We start from the raw sequence: 21,916 nt of genomic DNA, 5'->3' as shown, positions 1-21,916 counted from the left end.
TGGCACAGAGCAGCAGGTGATAAAATCTAAAGATCAACAGAAATCAAGCACCAGCTCACAATATTACACGAGCAAATACTGTGTATCATTCAAGTTTGACGGCATGAGAAATGCATTTACGCACAGGCGTTTCCATTAAAAATAACTTAACCAGGGCGTTCATACTTCGTGAATTCCTCTGACCTTTGGCAGCCTCTGCGAACACATGCCACATGACAATAATCAACAAAAGGACATTGAGTACAGCTCTCCCTGTTGTTGTGCAACACAATTATAGTTCACAAAACAAACATGTTTTTTTGTCCCACATTGAGGATGTCACCGGCAACCCGGGTTTCCACTTGGTCTCTTGATGCCCAATTAACAGTCTCACTCCTGCGGTAGGACACCTCTGCACCCTCCAAGTCTTAGAAATTGTTTCCTTTTTTCTCAGATCACAGACCTCTCAGTGGCAACGCTGCGCTTTAAACACCGAGGATGTGCATTATATGCAATAAGTCTTTTCCCCCCACTTTCAGTTAATGTTTGACTGCCTGATGATTACGGCTGTGTGAGGTCCCTCGTAATCTGCTAGAGAACAGCGGCTTGTTCCCATAGATACATCCCAACAGATGAGCTCCCATGATACCCAGCCTACATAGTGGGGAAACTACACACAGAGCCAGTTGGCTTTTACCATCACCTGCTGCGTAGCTGCGCACACGCTGTGACGATTGCTCTGCGCTCTTTTCTTTTTCGCGCAAATAGATTCTGCAGAACCTGCAGATAGGTTACCTTTATAACGGAGGAACACATCAGCGGGTCCGTGCGTGTGCTAATATTTTTAATCAGTAACCTCTTGCTTACCTGTGAGTGGCCGTTTGACCTGGATGCGTATCTATCCAAACTGCTGTACGAATATCCGCGTCGCTCCACATCTCCGGCGTTTGGCCACGATGGGGCAACACTAACAAAAGTTATAATGGTTTGTGCTCGCTTGACTCGCAGTTGGGTTCAACCAGTTTTGAGTTTATTATAAGAAACACCTACCAGCCGTGCGTCAGGCAAGCTGCTTTTACGCACCAAAATGAGCTCGGAGAAGCCCAACTTTCTTTCGCAGCCAGTGGTGAAGAACATTTTCATGTACCGCAATGGCGATCCATACTACGAGGCGCGCCGGATAGTGATAAACCAAAAGAGGGTGTGCAATTTTGAGACTTTGCTAAGAGAGGTGACCGGAGGGATACAAGCCCCCTTTGGAGCGGTGAGGAACATCTACACGCCGAGAGGAGGTCACAAGGTGGACAGCTTGGAGAGCCTGCAGAGCGGGGAGCAGTATGTCGCTGCTGGGAAGGAAAAGTTCAAAAGGCTGGAGTAAGACTTATCTAAAGTTTTTTATTTTTCTAGCCTACATTCAAGTGTTTTTGTTTGTTTTCCTCATAATTGACTATCTTAGAGAATATGCGTAATTATAGGTGTATTACTTGCATGCAACCGTGAATGACCCATCTACCTGTAAGTTGCCAGCAGCTGCTGATAGATACTGTTAACTGTTCAAATCTGCGTTGATTTATTGGCCGCTTCCTGGTTTGTTTTACAGCCAGTGTGCCCCATCTGACATTTGTTGCATACAGTACATAAAACTGAGCACTCAGCGTCGTGCCGGTTCACTGAGTCACGATTTTAAAGTTTATGTGACTCAATAGCTTATGCACCTGAGTCACAACACACGAGGAAAGCGAGATCAGTGCTGTGAGCAGTCGGCCCTAAAAATAAGAGGGCTTATACTACTGCAAATAATGAGATTTGTGCAGCCGGTTATTCATAGAATATAGTGGTGGGCGTATTCTGAAGTCAATCAAGTTTGTGCTCCGTGTTCCATATGTGTCTACAGTGAACGTGTGAGTGCCCTCTGCCGCTGAACGGAAACTCATCGCTGTCTTCTCACTGAGCATCACACATTTACCTGCTACCCCCTTTTCTTGCAATACTCATTGCATTTTATGTAAAGGAGAGACAGTTCTGGCAAATAATTTCAGCAGAAATAACAACAAAGATAATAATAATATTAATACTGGTACCTGCTTCAAAGCTGCAAGTTTTGAGGTGTATATTCCCACCCCAAACTTAAGAATACTGAAATAATTTGCAAGAGACAGTATTATATATATATATACTAATTTACTTCACTTTGTACTTTGTAGTTATCAACAGATTGGCTCAAGAAAGAAGAAAATGATGCAGACACTTCCAATACAGGTAAGGCAATAGTTTTGTCTGCAAATACTTAAGGAAAGGCAAGTTTCTGTTAAATGTGGTAAAATGTCAAATAGCACTATCGATTATACAGTATACCTGTTAAAAGTCTTGTTCATACAGGTCTTTGTGCAGTATATTTAAAACAGGCCAGCTAGGCTTGTTTTCTGACAGCCGTTACCCTCCACCGTCATGGCAGCTTGTCTACACTGGATGGATTCACCCACTGCTTGCTGCGCTGCACCACAGAACCACAACTGCTTCCCTATGAGTGACACTACAGACAGGACAAGACATGGCAACTGGACTTGTTTGAGGTTCCTTAAAAATATTTCATTTATGGCATCTTCAGTTCTTCAGAACTTGAGAACAACTCGTCTAACTGTCTTCAAATCTTCTAGGAACCTCACACAAGTCCAACTTCCTTGTCTTACTTCGCTGTAGTGGTAATTGTAGAGCATCACTCGTGGTTTCGTGGTGCAGCACAGCAAACAAGCTTCCGTGACGGTTGAGTGTAACGGCTGTATCTGGGATTCCCGGGTAATTTGATCACCAACTTGATATTAAAAGCATCAGAGGAGATGGTAGCGGTTTGCATAATTCACATTGTCAATAATCCAGACAGTCTTGGGGAGGAGGTGGTGTGTCCTCTCATGCCTTTACCAGAGAAGGTCCTCAGGTTTTACTACCCCTTCGGTTTTACAGTGGGAAGTTCCACAAGCCCCACCTGATTAACAGTGGGGTATGAGCATGACACAAACAATAAAGTCTGCCTCGTTGTTGCCTCTATAAAAAAAAAGTACATAAATATGTCACGCACTGATCCTTGCTGAGAATTTAAAAAATAATAAAATGAATGTAATGAACAGTCAGTTGATATGGGGACAATATGGTCCATTAATTAATCCTAGACCAATTCTTTAAATTGCTTCTTTTCATGCATTATTTTCAACTGACACATCAACAAACCCTTTCACCTGATATGTTTTAGGAGCAGGGTTTCCACTACAAAACCTTTTCTCCATCCAAGTTTTCAACATCTGAAACTGCCACGAAATGCAAGATACATGAGGATTTGCGAACGCCCACGGTGTAGATTTTATAAAGATCGCCTTTAAGCAAGGTGTTATGTTTAGCATTACTCCTGTATTGTTCCCGGTGAAGAAACACTTAGTTGTTGTCTCAGTGGCCATGCATTATTGATTTATGGATCATAATCATCCCTCCTTTCAATGCATCTTTAATCACCAGCCATGAAGTCACAGCCAAAGCAAGAACAGCTTAAAGTCAGGCTCATCTATTTTGAAAGTCAACAGCAGGTCCTCTTTCCACATGATGACGACGGCCTGCTGTTTCTTCATGATAACATTTGGTCAAGTACACCTAACTCCATCCTTGGTGTTCTGGAAACGATCCATCAAAAAAAAAATAATAATAGTAATTCATCCTTCTTTGAACAGCATGCAGACAATCTTTTGTGTGTTTTAATTTTGGCCCATAACCAGAGCTTTACAGACATTGACTAAGTGCTCTTTGCCTCTCTCCACTGTAGCGTGTTCAAAATGAATGTGTTCTTGATTTTGTCTTATCAGCCCACTAGCAAGGGCCTTATTCATCACAGACAGATGTAAGGGCTTGTTGTTGCCGCTGTTATTGCCTGGCAAGCGTTACAAAAAAGAGCCAATTTAGTTTACAAGGACTCTGCTTCACCCTGGCTCACACACTTAACCTGCCTGATTGGCTCAATTAATGATGAGAACTCTTAGCTGGCTGCGTGCTTGCCACGCTTATTATTTATTTATTTTGTTCTCACTGATTTTGAGGCGTTACAGGACAGGGGTAATGAAGTTTTAAGGTTGAAAAAATCGAATCCAAATCTAATCTTTGACGATAGAGCTCGTTAGAAGAGATTGCTCTAATTTCCCATGCTGATTGATGAGGGCTATTTTGTTGCTCTGTCTTCGTGCACGTCACAATCCACTTTGGGCAGTACTGAGAACAGCTGGTTTGCGAAAATGTAATGTCAAAATACTAATTTAATTGAGTGGTAAATGGGGTGAAGATTGGCCGTTGTGATTTCCACCACTGTTTTACACTAAGTCATTAATGAGAGCTGACTTATCAACTCGGCCGTCCCCGTGATGTGGGCACCAGATGGAAGTGAGTGGGTATGAACTGCATCGAAAGAGGAAGGTGTTTTCCTTGGCTTGGTTGTTGCCAGGTGAAATGTGCACAATGATCCGAAAACAAAGCCGATGGAACTTTCTGCACACTGTACAGTGAAAGATTAACAAAAAGTCCCAATAGAAAAACTAATTTTGTGCGGCTAATAGCTCCCCAGAGACAGATCTATACATTGCCTTGCTTGTTTGCTTCGATAGGTTACTAGCTAGGTGGGTTATGCCTGTCTCTGTGGTTTTGTCGTGCAATTTAAAGGTCTCTAGTTATAGCAAGCAACAGCATAGGTCAGCATTTATAGTATACATGCATTTAATGATATTTAGAGTTTTAGACTTACATAGACTTTAATGATCCACAAGGGAAATGACTTGGTCACAGTAGCTTAGTTGCACATAAAAGAAACACTCTTAAAACCACAGATAAAAACAAGATGCGTACATGATCTTGTTCTTTGTTGCTGGTGCACTTTTTTGTCCTCTGGCCCTTCAGTTGCCAGGTTGTACTCTCAGACCCCAGAAGACTTTAAATATTCCTCCTCCCGTATCTCATGTTCTCATAGGAGTCGAATCCTGGCCTTAGAGTCACAGTGGGTTACAGGTGTTATGGGACGTGACCTGCAGAGCTCGCTCTTTACAACCACAAAGGATCACAATGGCCTTATTCTTGTGCTGTCACAGAGATCAGAGACACATTCTTTTAGCCTGCTCAAAGCTCTTTTGTTCCTTAAGGGGTAAAATCATTTGATGTTATCCATTTTTTTTTATGCTCTGGGTCATGGTAAGCGTGACAAAAACTGATAAAACTGACTCAAAACTAATTTAGCTCATCGTACTACTTCAAATTGCGGCCTCTGGTGCTCTCTGGCTCTTCAAGTTGTACATTATTAAACATGCAGAATGTTTTTTTTTTTTTTTTTTTTTGCTGTTGGTTTTTTATTTGCGCTAAATTTAATATCTATAGTTAGCGTAAATGTCTTCACCAACTGATTTATTAATATTGACTGAAAGACCTGGCATTTGTCCCTGAAGCAAAGGTCCCTAAAGTTTGTTCAGGTCTGTTGTTCTGAGTCTCCCGCTGTCCTCAAATCCCAAGTTGACACGGAGATCTCCTAACAAGCTTTCAGAGTGGGTTCCCTGTTATCGCAACAGGGATGTACAGCATTTGTGTGCCAGGTAATTTCCAAATGTCTTTGAGGAACGATTAGTTGACATTTCATCCTTATCTTGTCGCTCTTTTTCAGGCCAAACCTCTTCCACAGAACAGAATCATCGTGTCGGCTCGATTTCTGAAGCCCATCAAGGAGCCTTGCACAATATTGTAAGAATTTGTCCATGAGATGCTAATACATTTCACTGTTTTGCCACAATCCTGACCTACAGCACTGATTCTATTCTTGGGATCACGTCTTAACACAAAAGAAAATAAATTTAAAACACTGAGATGAAGTAGCCTGCAGCCTGTAGAGTTTATTAAAGCGCTTCTTAATCAAAAATGTAACTAAGTTCTATGAATTCACTGTGACTGGTGGTCAGGATTAATAAAACTGATTCTAGGATTCAGGTTCTGATTCTCCAGATAGGAACAAAACTCTGATTGAATAGTTATGGTTTCAGATACACAAGGCAGACCTACACAATGTTAGGAAGATGGTTTTAATGTTATGACTGATCAGTGTACATCATAGTCTGTGTTTTGGCCAGAAGAGGGAGACAAAATCTCCACAGCAGTGTGGTTTTTTGTTTAATCCTTTCCTCCGAGTATCGTATTTACCTTGGCATTTTACCGTAGGGGGGCATAATGCCAAGGTTTTCTAAGACAAAGCAGTGTTCTCTCTGAGTGTTTACTTCAACCATGGTTATTTTCTTTTCTCAGTGTCGTAGCCAATGGTGACGTCTTGGACCCTGCAATGAGGCTGCTCATCCACCAGAGGATACTGGGCCAGTTTGACAGAATACTAGAAATGATCACAGAGAAAATGGGCTTGAGAGTCTTGGGTGGTGTGCGGAGGTACTATTCTTTAAAAAAACACTGCACACGCAGACTGTATTTGTTTCCAGACTTTATGATGTCATTTCCGATGAGACAAACTTCACACTTACACCATCTGTTCTTTCATTAGTACAGAAGAATAGATTTTCAAATAAAGGCATACATTTTCATGCATGAAAAAGATTTCTTTTCCCAACTGAACCGCTAGATGTTTTGTGTGTCTTGCTTACATACGGCAAAAAAAAAAAAAAAAAGGAGGAGCAAATGCACGGTTGAAACCAAAAGGCTTCTGACTTGTGCGTTCTAGTCTCTACACCTGTGAAGGCCAGCAGGTGACTGACGGAAACCAGCTAGAGATCGGTCAGCTTTACGTGGCAGTGGGAAGAGAAAAGTTTAAGAAGCTTCCCTACAGCGATATACTCTTCACCAAAACCAAGGGAACGAGGAGGCTCAAAGGGTAGGTCCTGTGCACTTTACAAAATCCGCAATTTTCCTTCATGATATAATGAGTTCAATTCCACAGCCAGAGGTCTTATTTTATAAATCTTTCAAACGATAATCAGAAAGGACTGATTTATTGTTTTTTTTTTTCTTTGAAATAAAGTAATTACTTGCTGCTCTTTATAGCACTGGAAGTTTTCCGGTTCTCTTATCTTGTTCTTCTCCTACATGAACCTTGCAGAGGTGTAGTTTGTACCTACATGTCTTCACATACAGTACACATACCCTTAGAGCTGTTTAATTTATTTAGACATGGACAGCATCAGCATTTGTGCCATTCTCCAGAATGAGTCCTTCATGAGAAGTGGCGGAAAATTGAATGCTATGGCTACCAGGGACTGTTCTTGGAAACCATTCAGTTTGTGTTTGTCTGTGTTCCAGTGTGGCAACTAATTACTCCTTTAGGGCTATTATCTTCTTTTTTTTTTTTTCAAATCTCCAGAAAGATACATACACATCCCCTTGGCTCTGAATATTATTTTCAAAAATGGGCCATCTGTGAACGAAAGTGTTCTGGTATATGTTTAAATGATTTTTACACTCTGTGGAGATAAAAAAAAAAAAAAAAAAAAAAAAGGATTGGGAAATTAGGAATTTGCTATATTAGTTTGCATGTAGATACATTCACACAAGAATTAAAAAAAATCTCAATCACAGGTGATTTAAATATTACATTTTATTTGAACAGAATTGCAAGTCAACCTGATATACTGGCTATTAAACAGTACGGTGTTTTGTTATTACAGATATGCGTCTATGTTTATGACTCATGTGTTAATAAGTAATTTTCATTTTTTATTGTATGTTTTGTTTACAGAATGAAAGCTTACTCACTTCCACCTATCTACAGATTCTCAAAGCAAAGTGGAAACGTAAGAATTGCATGTACCTTTTCTTTTTTTGGTAATATTTTAGTCAATGTTTTGCAATGCCACAGTTGTGGGTGATAACTTCAACTTGCAAAAGAATAATTAACCCAACAGTTTTTAACAAGGATATTTGGTTTCCTGCATACCTCTGTTGCTTTGAATTTTTTGAGGATACTTAGGGAAAAAAACACAGCAGTCAGTCTTAGATTTTAAAGCTGAATTAAATTTCTTATACATATGTTATGCTTTGGCTGTCTTACAATCTTTACTCTTTTATGTAAAGCTATGAGAATTCATCAAAATGCCATTCAACGAGCTTCAGGTAAACGGAAGCAGCAGAGATGGAAAAGAAAAATAGCCTTAACAGGAAGATGTCCTTAATATTTTGCACATTCTGTTTTATATTTCTACACTTCCAGCAGAGCAAGTCCATCGTTCGGTGCAGCGATAGCGGAGACGGGGAGTCCAAGGCCTCTCCTCAGAGCATTAACGGCAACAGCAAAGAGCACCTGTCGTCCATTGTCAGAGAGATCTCTCAGGCCAGACTCCTTTCACTCAGGAAGAGGAGGAGTGGACAAAGCTTGAACGGTAAAACACGAAAAAACGAATAGACTATTTTGACTTGAAATGAAATCTAATGCTCACAGTATAGATTTGGGTGCAGTACCATATTCACTCTGGAGAAGGGTGCACTGTTTCAGGTTATCTGAGAGCCTAGTTGAAGATTACAATGAAGAAAACCATAGAAGTGATATGTCGCTTCATGCAATCAATCCGAAAGCCTCTAATACAACCAATTATGAGGCATTCAAGGTAATCATGAACGATACAGTTATAATTAGCAATAGTTATAACAATCATTTCAGTGTGATTCCACATTTTCAAAACTAGGTGGTTTTCGAAACACCATATAGTAATTCACAAATTACCTTAAACTCCTTAAATGACATTACAGTGTTTAACATACAGGTCTTATTGAGTGTTTACATTGTTTATATACTGTCTTATATGATATATACACACAGTATGATGTCATGCTTTGTCTTTGAAACCTTACATAAACTGCTGCTTTCTTAGATCCCCACATAGTGGCACTGTTGCTCTGCAAAACACGTCGCATGAAATATTGAAAGTAGGTCTAGCATGATGACATTGGCCATTATTACAGGAAACACATTACGTCACCTCCTTGGCTTGTGATTAGTTTGTTATTATCTTCACTTGCCGACTCGCTGGCATTCTTCTCAACTGTAAGAGCTTTTGTGGCTCTGGGCACAAACAGCTCTTTTGTGTTATTGTGTTAAGAAATTGGAAACATTTTTTATAATGTTTTTAAATGTTCACAATAAAAGAGATGTATGTCCTCTGCGGACGACTGGCGACCTACACTTGTAAAGCTCCCTCTCTGCTGTGTGAACCACATTACGTCATCTTGTGGCTCCTGACAGACGATAGATGGTGCCTGTTCGGTGCTCCGGCAGGAGGGTTTGGCAGCAGAAGCCCAAAGCAGCGTGGTGAATTCGTGTCCGTGGTTCAGGGGAGCTGGCATTTTGCATCAAAAGAGAGGACTGAGGAAAGTGTGTCTGTGTGTGTCTATAACGTTGTGTCTTGTAATGTCACCCTCAAAATCCTTTGTATCAGATTGTGTGGCATGTCGTATTACCGGCACAGAAAACCATGTTGCATTATTGGTCCCCTCGGGTGACATTGACAAAAAATTAAATTAAGAGAAAGACAGCTCAGAAAATAAGACCGGGCATAAGACAAGGTTGTTTGAATGGCTTTGAGAGCATATCACTCTCTTGTGACTCTCTTCGCTGTTTGACCTGTAAAATCTCATCCGAATGCTGCTTATTTGTTTAGTTTTGTAGCGAGCCATACAGAGACATAATGCACTCTCTGTATAGCAGTTAGTCTATCTCTGTCCATGGTGCTGAATCGACTGTAGGCTGAGCTTTCCCAAATGCATCTTTGCTATTTTTGCTCATTTTGTTCATTGCCTTTCCCCCAGCAAATAGATGCTAAAATGTTATTTGTCCATTTGACTAAAAAGCAAACAGAAGCTGTTACAGCTACCCACTGGCTCACCGAAAAACAAATTAGCCCTGTACCCATTAGCACCTGCAGATCGGCTAAGTTGTAATGATATTTAGCTTCTCATGGGAACACTGCGTACATATCGCATTCATGTTTTGGGGGTTATTTTTCCTATGGGAAATCCTTCACCTGGTTGGCTATGAGGTAAGCACACCCTGTCCTGGTGCCAGGAGGAACACGGCCAAAAAGTTGTCTGACTGGCAGAGGCTGTGGAAAGAGGACTGTGTGAAACCCACACTTCTTATCTGCTGGAACATTGGAACAACATCGAAAGATTAATATTAAGGAGTCATGTCGTTAATGTATCCGTGAGAGAGGGATGGAGGTGGCGGAGTGGGAGAGGCGCGCAGACTGAAGGGCTCTGAGGCGAGCAAGCAAGCAGGTGATGGAGAGAAGGAAAAGGACAAAAGTGACCCTGTAACTTGAGTCTCTGCCTCTGTTCTGCTCTGACTCTGTTGTGACAGCGAGGTTAGTTTGTGTGTGTCTCAGTGTGTGTGCGCGTGCGTGTGTGTGCGCATGTGCGTGTGTGTGTGTGTCGGTACACTGGTCTCCATTATTCACTGCCTATCAGCCGCTGGGAACCAGACTGAGGATAACTCCAGCACTTTCTGTCTGGTGTATTGTAAAGTCTGTTTTTCTGCTTCATTAGAGGGAACACAGTGGTGAGTGACAGCAAAGACAAGGGAGAGGAGGTGCGACAACTCATGCAGCAAAGGTCATGGAATGAATTTGAACTCTCTATAACAAAGACATTTGGCTTAAAGGAATTAACCAACAAAACACAATGTCCGTGTTACGCTTCATCCGACATAGTTCTATGTTTTGGAAGCTCTTTTTAGTCAGCTTTTGCTTCCCAGCCGCACACACACACACGTGCTCAGCTTGCATGGCGGCAATTAACAGTTGTTGCTAACCTCAAAATAGGAAGAGGATGTTTATCACTGTTCTCTTTCTTAAAGGGCCTTAGTGACCAATTCTGGTAATGGCTCCCTCGAGAAAAGAGGAGGGAAGAAGTAAACGCAGCGGGAGCGAGGGAAGGGAGGGGAATAAAAGAGGACGAGAAAGGGATGTGTTTGGGCAGGTAATAGGGGACGGGATGTAAAGAGAAGGAAAGATAAAAGCGAAGGTTAAAGAAGAGGGAATAAAAGGTTGAGATGATGAAGGGCAACGAACATCACGAGGAAGGAGAGGGGAAGGAGAGGGAACACAGGTGGAATCAAATAGATGGATGGAAAAGGAAAAAAAAAAAGCCACAGAGAGATATTGAAGGCTAGAGGGATGGGTGGGTTTTGGATAATTGCCTTTCATTTGGATAATCTCTCCATTTAGAGTCATCAAAGCAGATTTTTACTTGCCTGTGCCCCTTGCTGGGGCCAAATTGCTGCTCTGAAAATCAACAAAAGAGGCTTGTACTTCAAGATGGAAGGACTGACAGAAAGGTATGCACAAGATGCACAAGAGGAGAGAGAGAGGGAAGGCAAGGATTGAGCTAGAGAAGGGGGCCTGCTAATTATTACAACTACTACATGCCTTGTGCACGCTTCCCACATGTGCCAACCGGGGGTGGGAGGGGCGGGGGTGGTTGCTAATTAAAGCCAGGGGTGGGTCGTGACAAGTTGTATTAATTCTGTTGTGTTAAATGACGAGGTTGAGGCTAGGTAGTTTGTACTTTGTGGAACAGTTTTGCTTTTATTTCTGGTAGATGTTTAGAAAGAAATCCTGGCAGGAACCTGTGTAGGTAAAAATAATAATGATAATTACACCAACATGCAGTTCCTTGAAAGGTTACTTGAGGCTGCCACCAAAACCGAATCCTTACCGCTTAATCCTCACTAGGGGCGCAGCGGTTGCTGCAGCCTATCCCAGCTGACATCGAGTGAGAGGCGGGAGACACCCAGGACAGGTCGCCAGTCCATCGCAGGGCTGACACAGAGACAAACAACCATTCACATGCACACCTAGGGTCAGTTTAGAGTCACCAATCAGCCTAACGAGCATGTCTTCGGAGTGTGGGAGGAAACCGGAGTACCCGGGGAAAACCCACAAGGACACAGGGAGAACATGCAAACTCCACCCAGAAAGGCCCGAGCTGAACTAGAACCCGGACCTTCTCGCCGGGGATCACGCTAACCACCGAGCCGCTGTGCCGCCCTCCAAAACCACATCATCAGTCCTAAACATCTCTGTTAAAATGTCCAACTTTACAGCAGAAATACACACATTTACGACCTTGGCCCCTATAGCTAACTTTTTAATTCATGACACTTGTAAAAGGCAATGATTTTATGTAAGTTTAGTCACTGAATTTATAACTAAATTTAAAGATATGCATATTTTGGGGCATTGCCATATTGACTGACAGGTGGTTGGACTCGCTAGTTGTTATCTGGCTGCCTAGAAATCAACTGCACCCTTGATGGAATTAGCCAGGATTTAGGCAGAATCAGGCTTTTCCAAGATGGCGTAACATCATAAAAGCTTCATCTATCTTACATGCAGTTAGTGGAATTATCATTACACAAATTATGATGTGCGGTTGTAAAGGTAAACAGTGTCGTTGTCAAACTCACTTTGTTTTCATGCCATAGGAAACTGTGGATTCAGTCAAACAATCTGGCTAAAATGACAACTTTTACAAAACAACAACAAAACAACCCGACTGCGACATGTTCAAGAACTGCAAAGCACAGTGTGACTCTATATAAATGGTGCCTCTCATTATACGTAAGTGAAGTCCGTAGATGCCGAGTTCCAGACAATCCAGGTAACTCTGATGCCGCTTGAACTGAAACCTCAAGGGCAGCCCACTTCACACAAAACCTCGAGTTCTGAATAGCCCGCTGCCGCGTCCTTTTCGCCTGCTCGTCTGTATCTTTGAATGCAGCAGGAGCCCGTTCAATTTGAGTAAAATAAAGGATGCACATTATTTTCACTCCCGTGATTTTCCTTGAAGGGGCTTCAGAAAAAAAATAAATAAAAAATAAATCGAAATGAAAACATTCCTCGCATTATATGCAAGTTGAATGACAGAGAAATAAAGACGGCTGCGTGTGTGTGCGCGCGTTTATGCGCGCCTTTGCATTTAGCATGAGCCCATCCAGCCAGATCAGCCTTCGCCTCTGGTGTCATAAAATGTGATTCCGCCTCGGGGGAATTAGCCCTGTTAGCATATGTATCTATAATGCCTGTCAGAGTGAAACAGGGTTCAAAACAGCGTTGGGTGGCAGGAGATGTGCACACAAAGGGGCTCGTGCGTCTTAAGTCGTGTGCCTGTGTCAAGAAATGGGGGCTCAGCAGCGACGGGTGAGAGATGGCAACGCTTAATGGAAGACTTTTTCACCTCCAGAGTTCTTAGAAAGTATGTTTTGTGAGTGCTGTGGTTAATGTATGTATGTATTACAGTATGTGCATTTGTACACAAGCTCATACGTCCCATTTGAGACAATCTGGCTATCCTTGTCTCTCAGTCCTTCAATCTCCCCTGTTTCACTACACAGATACAAAAAAAAACAAAAAAAAACAGGTTCTTCATGACCCTTTGATGCAGGATTACTGGATTAAAGTGCCGGGTTGCTGCACTAATCTGCCACATTAATCTGCTAACAAGTGTTTCAGCTGTGACATACAACAGTGCAGGCTGTGACATACAAAATATAGGGTTAGGGTAATGTGTGACAGGTTCAATGGCACAAATTTACTTCACGTCTGTCACTTCTAATCACGTCTGCTTTGCGCATTTTAGGTATTTTATTTATTTATTTATTTATTTGTTTATTTATTTATTTTTGGAGGTTGAGCTCGCACATGTGAGTGGCTGTGATAGGAGCCTCGACATCAGCCCGAAAAACCCCTCAAACACTTTTGACATGCAGCCTAAATGGCAAGAGTAAATAACGTGGCATTTGGGGATGTTTGAAGTTTACATCGTGTGTTAGATCCGGGTTTAGGAGGAAATCTGAAGTTGCTGCATTGCCAGAGTAAGACGCCGCATGCTCGTCACTGTCGCTTGTGATGCGGAACATAGCCAAGCACTGTTTACTTACTGCTGCCTTTAGCCAGTTTCAGTCTGAATGATTTCCTATGAAATGAATGCAACATTGCAAAGCATTTTAAAATGGGCAGAAAGTTTAGAGGAGAAAATGAACTATTTCAGAGAAAGCTTAATTGAACTTGAATTCACTCTAACTCGACTGAAGACAAAGGTATTCCATGCCTCTATTAAATTAGATAGAAGAGACAGGAAGTAATGAGGCAAGAGAGAGAGACGACAACCTGTAGCAAAGGGGGCACTGCACTGAAGACTACATGCAGGACCCACTCAATCAGGTGCTTCTTTGTTTTAATAATTAAAGACCTAACCATATTCAGCGTTACCGGTTATTACGATTTTTTTTTTTTTCATATGAAATCGTATGCTGTCATTTTTGGGGTTTTTATGTGGAAAAAAAAAAGCAAAGAAGAAAAGAATCCAATTTCAGCAGCTCCGAAATGATTAGACCGAAGCCACTCACAGTGAAACCGTTCTCTAATGAAGACACCGGATGGTAGCATTCCAGGCAACTGTGCGAAGAATGAAAGAGCGAGAACAAGCGCGGTGAATTATTTAAAAATTTAACTGAAGCCATGACCTTTATAAATATTACTCTGCCTGTCTGACTCCAACATTGTTAGGCAGAAGCCTTCCTTTGATTTAATGTCAGAGCCAACCGGAGCTGCACGCTGCTGGAGACGTGGGGAATTTTCTACACTAGTGAAAATGTTCCTTTTGGAAATAGTGCAGTGTATTTATTTATTCAGAGGCATCTTAGAAAAAAGGAGGACATACAAATGAAAAAAACTATGTAACCTGTTTTTGTTTAGAGCATTAATGCTCCATTAATTTACACTCTTATAAAGCTGTGGAACTTTTTTTTTTTTTTTTTTTTTAAAAAGAACCCTAAAGGTCATCGTTGTAGGAGCAGAGGCCAAGATATCACTGTGACACACTTAGTATGAGTTAATATCCGAAACAAGTGGATCCTCTTTCAATAGCATCTGCAATTAAATTAAGTTCTTATTCCAGGTAAATGGGGACCTTTTATGGCAACTGAACTGCGCTTTGTGTGCACAGTTGATTTGGAGAGGCCCTGTCACTGATAATTAAGGTGACGAGTGATTTCCATAGTATTCGTATTTTAAAGGTCAAGGGTTCGTATGTTTATTTTCTGGCCCATGTGGACATTTTCACAAAATTACTGCACATAGAAATACACTTAAAAAGCATTAAAAAGATAACACAAACATTTCAAAATGACCAAAACTTAGCTGTCTCAGCATTTCATGCTGTTTTTACATACAATATATTTTATGCCCTTTACAGACCCCAGGAAGACTAGCGGTTGCCAAGGTGCAGAAGCGGTATTGGTCTCGTCAACCCTTTCACAGCTAGATTTTAATGAAACAAAAGCAAAACCAAGAGTTCCAGGAGGTTTATACGCACAGATGACCATAGATTTGTTGTGTTTATATTTAGTACCGTATTTCTATCCCTTGTTCCTTTGAACGTGCCTTGATTTAACGTGACATTGGAATGTTTTAGCCTGACTTTATTTATGTGCAGGCTGATCAGACGCTACATTAAAAACACTGGCCTGTTAAATAAATTACATTGATGATGATGTAATGTTCTTCTAGAAAACCTGCATCCCGTGGATGCTGAACAACCTTGCTAAAAAAAAAAAAAAAATGCACAAAAGGAAAGGATGTTTCTTACATCCGGGTGTCCGTATGTTTCGCATAGGCCCCAGCCTTCTGTATGATGAAAATGAAAGTGATCAGGGCACCTTCTTCCATTGCCCATCTCAGGTGCTTTGGCAAATGACCAGATGTTTATTCATGACCAGCTGGTCATAATGTTATGGCTGATCATTTTATTTTCCAACATAGTATCCGGTTGTGTAAAAGCATCCTAGCCTCAAGATCTCATGGTGAGAAAAGCAGAAAGAAGTCCCACTAATCAGATTTTCATATTTTATACCAAGCTGCAGGATTTTTTTATTTTTAGTTTCTTCTTCTGTGTCACTTCAACATAAGCTCAACACCAACCGGGCCTCAATGAAACTCCCGCTTCATTTCAGCTGGCCAACAAAGCCGTTAAATGTTTTAACAGGACCCCGGCCGGTGCCTGGAGCACACTTGCTGAGTAGCAACATTTCGTAATTACCATTCAGAGTTACTACCAGTGTTGTTTTACACCACACTATAACTCAGCCTCATGTGCTGAGTGGATTAAATCAACTGGGTGTAAATAAGCAATTTGCTCTGCCGAACGGTGATATACACGGAGTGGTGTGTGGAGTGATTTAAGTGCATTAAGTAGTATTTCAAGATACGAGTGTTGATTTAATAACACTGAGCTAATCCACTGAAAGTAGAGCTGGCTTGAGGAGGCCGTGTCGACATTATTTTTAATGCTCTGGTTTGTGTACACGCCACGTTGTAAAGCAGTCATTTGAATGTAGTTAGAATCGCAACCTCCGCATTGTCTTCTTTTATCTTCTGTTCTCATAAGCATTCAGGATCTGTGCAGTGTGCTGTGAGGCAGTTGTCAGCTTGTGAGTGAGTAGTGACAGAGGTCTGATTTCTTTTCAGCATATTTGTCTTTCTTTCAAGGAATACATTGGCAAAACGAGAGCAATTCAAGAGGTCAATAACAGCCGTGTTCATTATTTTCCAGTGTTTGGTTCTGTTCAGCTGCACTTTCTTTGTTGAAATCCCGCACTAACGTGGTTCTCTCGTCGTGTCTAACAACAGCTTTTTCTCAGAAGCACTTCTGATCCTAAGACTTGATTTTTCAGCTTTCAGAGAAACTAGAAGAAGTGACTCACATCACATTGAAAACAGCAGTATAGAGGCTTCACAAACGCTCAATAAACCTATTTGTGGTTCCATTTGCGATGAAAAAAGAAAGGTTCTCTTCCACTGCTTCGGCGCATGTGCCCCGTGGAGTCAAGAACCTAAGTGTACTGTATGGCCCAAAAATGCTTCCTGTGGGAGTGGAAACACACTTTTAAACAGACCGCGGCTCTGTTATTACAACGATGTCCAGCTAAAAAAATAAATAAATAATAATAAAAAAAAATTGTTTGTTCACATTCATTGCTCAGCTCCCCGCCAGGCTTAAACTCACAGCTACGACTTCTGTAAACACAATAAGATTGCAGCAATCCCTCACATCCGGTAGCAGAAATAAAAAAGATACACCTGTTTGTCTACTCTGTGCTGGGTCTGGCATAATAACAATAATGATAAAAGTTTAATGTTAAAGTTCTTGATGAAGTAGTTCAGGTTCTGGGTTCATCTGAGCAGAATTCAGTGTGTGTGTGTGTGTGTGTGTGTGTGTGTGTGTGTGTGTGGAGCAGTGGAAGATTCTCTATCCAGGCTATCACTTCATCTTCAGTTGTGTTTTATTACATTTCTCCAGAGCAACAGTCATATATAACGCTACCTTGCCAGATAATGGCAGCAAGAGCCATTTATATGAGTAATTATATCCACTTACAGTTGCATCCTTGTTTTACCTCATACTGATAGATGAGGTGGAGCTTTACCTCTGAAAAGCGGGTGTGCTCAATCTGTGTTTGTGCCAGTAGTGTTGGAAGGAATGTGAGACTGTGTGTGAGTGTGTGTTTGCTTCATTATAAAAGAAAAACAAAGTCAGTTTACACTCACTCCCGCACACAATACAGTCCAACCAATCTGCACTGCCAGAACCCAAATCTACTGGATTTAATGAAGAACAAGAAGAAAAAAAAAAGGGGGGGGGGGGGGGTTCTAAATATTGTCTTAAATTTGATTTAGCATTTTCATGAGCCTGCGCCTCATCCTCAAATCACGTTAAGATGTTTAGAGTCATAGCGGCTCATCCACCGCTTACGCTAAAACGTTCGGCCCTCTCTGTTAATGAATGCGGCTGATTACCATAAAATATTCTTAAAGAGGTCCGTTATTATTACCATAACGTTTCATCTCGCACCATGGCTAAACTTCAATCAGTTTTGCATTTGAAATGCATTAAATGTCTCCATAAACTCTTCTAATCTCTACCCAAGTCATTTTTCTTCTTTAACTGGTACGTGCAGAAAGGGAAACTGATATTAAAGGCATTAATTACACTGTACTGTGTTTAGTTTTTTTAATGTATTTATTTATTTGCTTCTTCGCTGCTTATTTCTGATTGTAAATTTCAGTCTCATTCAGCATTTCAAAACAAGTGTGTAATTATGTTGTTTATCAGAGCGTATAGTTGTATTCCTCTTATGATGTTTAGGGTTAATTACTCCAAGGCCTTTGATGCATGTGCTCACATAAAAAAAAGAAAGAAAAAAAAGCTGAAAAGCCACATATTCATTTTGCACTCCGACAAACCTGCCTCGCTGAGCTGATTGCTTTGATAGAAATGAGCATGTAGTTGGCACTGACTTGTGGAATGATGTCATCACTGAATACCAGACCGATGACTATATAGTTGTTTAGCTAGTGAATGATGAGAGGTGTTTCCTCCGGAGGACACTGGAAGATATTTCATTGTAAATATTTTGGATATTCATTTGGGGCATGTACACCAATCTGCTGCTCCCTGTTGCTGTACTAAGTTTGTCCTGCACATTGTACTATGGGAAGAACAGTCTTTAAAGAGATCTGATAGGACTGAGAGGTAGTTTTGAACGGGGATGTGCAGCATTAACTAACAGCATCTACATTGTCACACCTGCGTTTATGATTCGGATCATTACTGCAGTTGCAATTATTAATAGAACAATGATGCAGATAAAGATGACAGTGATCCGTTTTGACATGCAGATCTCTAAATGAGCTTGTAATTTATTTATTTATTTATCTATTTTACGGGCTCTCTCTGGCACGTTGTCTGTGGAGGAAGTTGTTTACTCGCATGTAGTAGTCTCTGGCTTTCCCACTCTTCGCCGCCAGGTGTCACTCTTGTGCCGTGTTTGTTCAACCCAGACAACAACACAGCTGCTGAATAAAAGCCATATAATTTTCAACAAGTCTCTCACCGTAGGATGAATAACAACTTCCTTGTTTATGGGACACACTTTATGGATTTCTGAAATTAATTTGCTATGACTGGGCCATTTAAGCTGAGTCGTGGGCACATAAACGGGTGAGCTGACATTATATTTGTGTGTTTGAAAAACAAATGCATGCTATTTGCAATCAGTGTGTGTGTCAGTGTTGTGCAGTATAAGTCTTCATAACTGACCCTCATTTGTGGTGCATATGAATTTATTGCCTTTCCCTCTGCATTTTCCTCCGATCTGGCCCAGACAAGTATACTTACACCTTTGTGAAATACAATGATTGTCATGACATTCATTACTTACCTTTACTGTCTCTTACACTGACCCCTGCAGGCCCATTCAGGATACAATATCACAGATTAGATTGGACCAATGGTTTTCTGGATGGATGATATCACACGCGAAATGTGCTGCATGTAGTGAAAACAGCCACCTTTCAGTAATATTTGCCTCACTTAGAATATTTTTCTGTTTCCAGATGAGCCGGGACCGAAGACCGATGATGGAAACACTGAAGGCAAAGTCCCCCAAGACCAGCAATCTGAAGAGGTATGAACACACAGTACTATCCATAATGGGGCCAACAATGACTTCATTGGAAAGAAATGTCGATTCCTCATGAAGTTCGACGTGTCATCCTTGCCTGCACACAGAGACAGAGAGTTGTTGCAAACAATCCAACTGTGCGCCTGTTAAAATATTTAGAGCTATAAATTGTTTCTGTGGTTTTGCTGCATTACAGAAACTTGACACCGATGTTGCAAAAGCCACAGAGGAGAACAGCGAAAAGGCAGAAGAGAAAGAGGAGGCCGTAGCTGAAAACACCACCGAAGGAGACGCTTCGGCCAGTGCGGACGAGAAAACGGAAATCCCGGAGGCAAACGGTGCAAAAGAGGGAGGAGAAGAAGGGGAGGAGGAGAAGGAAAGCGAGGACAAAAATGATGGAAAAAAAGATGGAGAGGCAGAAACAGGGACTGAGGACAAGGTGGAGGAGGTGAAGGAAGAAGTGAAGGAGGAGGTCACAGGGGAGAGCAAGGAGCAGGTCAAGAGTGAGGAGCAGGGATCCAGCAGTACGAACGGTGATAAGAGCGAGGACCATTGTAATGATCTAGACACAGGGGAGGAACAGAAAGGGACAGAAAACGGCAATGACCCAGAGAGGACTCGGGCAGATAACGAGACAAAAGAGAGCGATAACAACAGAAGTAGCAGTAGCAACAGTAACCAAGAGAAAGGCGTGCGAGAATCGAATGAGGGAGACACCAAAGAGTCGGGAGAAGAAGAGAGGGAGGTGAACGGAGAGGTCAGCGGAGAGGATGATGGGTTGGAAATTGAGGCGGAGCTGGAGGTGAAAAATCTAGCCAACGGCAAAGATGCAACGGCAGATGGAGAGAAAGGGGAAGATGATGATAAAGAGAATCAAGGCAGAAAAAATAAAGACTAGGAAAGACAGAGAAAATGTCAAAGTTGTTGAATGATCAATGCTGAAAGTAGTGAGAAAAATAATGAAGATGGCAACGATTTCCCAGAAATCAAAGCGGGGCTAAACTGCTGTCAGAGTTATTTTAGTAGATGGTTGTGAAGCTGGATTGAAAGGAAAGCGGTTTTACAATGCTGAGTGGGTAAGACGAGCTTTGAATGGCTGGCTGCTAAATGATTTCAGGTATGAATTAATCAAAATAATGTTATCCATAACTATCATGTTTGACTGAACACATACAAGCTATAGTGGTGTGTACAGATTTTGCATTAAGACACACCGTCACCTCTGGGTTGTGTTATTGTTCCGGTTTACACTGCCCGTTAGCACTGTCGTGAGGGACGCTGGGAAATTAAGACTTAACTTAGAAATTAAATGTTTAAATTGAGAATTGAGGTACGATTGTGCTAGCTAGTTTTTAAAAGGTGGTTTTGTATGTATGGTGCGTTTGGGTTCTTCCCAAAGCAACTGATGCAAATGGACTTTTTAAGTGAGTGTAATAAGCTACTGTTTGTGTAACACTATATGTGTCCGAATGATAAGCTGAATCAAATAGTGAACACAGTTTGAAAGTCAGATTTTTAAAGCTATTCAATATTCCTAGTCTGTGTTAATGTAGCCACTGTGTCCAATGGATATTGGTTTATTTATATATCTGAGAACATAAAATAAAAGTTAAAGAAAAAAAACAAATTCTCAGGCGTGTGTCCCATTACATCTTTCCCTCCAATGTGCCTGAATTGCAACGATTCTGCAAAGATGAGTGGGCCAAAATTCCTCCACAGCTCTCGAAAAGACTCATTGTAAGTTATTGCAAACTATTGATTGCAGTTGATGTTGCTAACCAGTTATTAGGTTTAGGGGGCAACCACTTTTTCACACAGGGCCATGTAGGTGTGGATTTTGTTTCCCCTTAATAATAACAACCTTCATTTAAAAACTGCATTTTGTGTTTACATAAGAAATCGGGACAAACATGTTTTCAAACCACTGTATATTTGTTTTACTATTGAATAGTTTTGCAGAATCATATCACACCCCACTACTGAATGTTTTGCATCCCGGTCCTGGTTGTGGTCCTGGACCTGGACTTAGTCCATTTACTGGTCTCAGGCATGTTAGACAGTTTCATAAATCAAAAGCACCTCACTTTTAAACAAACATGTAAGCCACTCCACCCTCAGGCTAACTAATATTTTTGTTTCCATGGTAATGCAGTGACTCTAACTGACTAGAAGGGGAGAACATGGCTCATAATTTTTAGTTTCCTGACAGTATCATGGAGCAAACATTTCCAACACATTCCTGACTGACATAACCCTGTAAAATATTACTGAAAGTGTTAACATCCTTAATCAGGCAGAAGTTTTGATGTGGTTGTTATGTCAGTGAAGGCCCGGAATGCATAGCGAATTAGCCCTACTAATGAATGAGCCCAACTAAACCAGTGTGTATCTTTGTGAAACTGTGCTGAGCTGCTTACC

General features: G+C 41.3%; 1 protein-coding gene across 2 annotated transcripts; it reads left to right on the top strand.

The window, feature by feature from the left end:
- Nucleotides 1-650: 650 nt before the first annotated feature.
- LOC125016470 (doublecortin domain-containing protein 2-like) lies at nt 651-21,096 on the top strand. Of its 2 annotated transcripts, none has more exons than XM_047598978.1 (9): nt 651-1,353; nt 2,184-2,238; nt 5,657-5,733; nt 6,289-6,423; nt 6,713-6,862; nt 7,724-7,778; nt 8,198-8,363; nt 19,431-19,501; nt 19,695-21,096. In XM_047598978.1, the coding sequence occupies exons 1-9, from the start codon at nt 1,067-1,069 to the stop codon at nt 20,394-20,396; spliced, it is 1,698 nt and encodes a 565-aa protein (XP_047454934.1). In that variant the 5' UTR covers nt 651-1,066; the 3' UTR covers nt 20,397-21,096. The 2 variants fall into 2 exon arrangements, with proteins under 2 accessions (XP_047454934.1, XP_047454933.1); XM_047598977.1 differs by having other exon boundaries at nt 652-1,353; nt 8,195-8,363.
- The last annotated feature ends 820 nt before the right edge of the window (nt 21,097-21,916 follow it).

Source organism: Mugil cephalus, chromosome 11 (assembly GCF_022458985.1).
Source record: "Mugil cephalus isolate CIBA_MC_2020 chromosome 11, CIBA_Mcephalus_1.1, whole genome shotgun sequence".
NCBI classification, from domain to species: Eukaryota; Metazoa; Chordata; class Actinopteri; order Mugiliformes; family Mugilidae; genus Mugil; species Mugil cephalus.
This window is presented reverse-complemented; position numbering and strand designations above follow the sequence as displayed.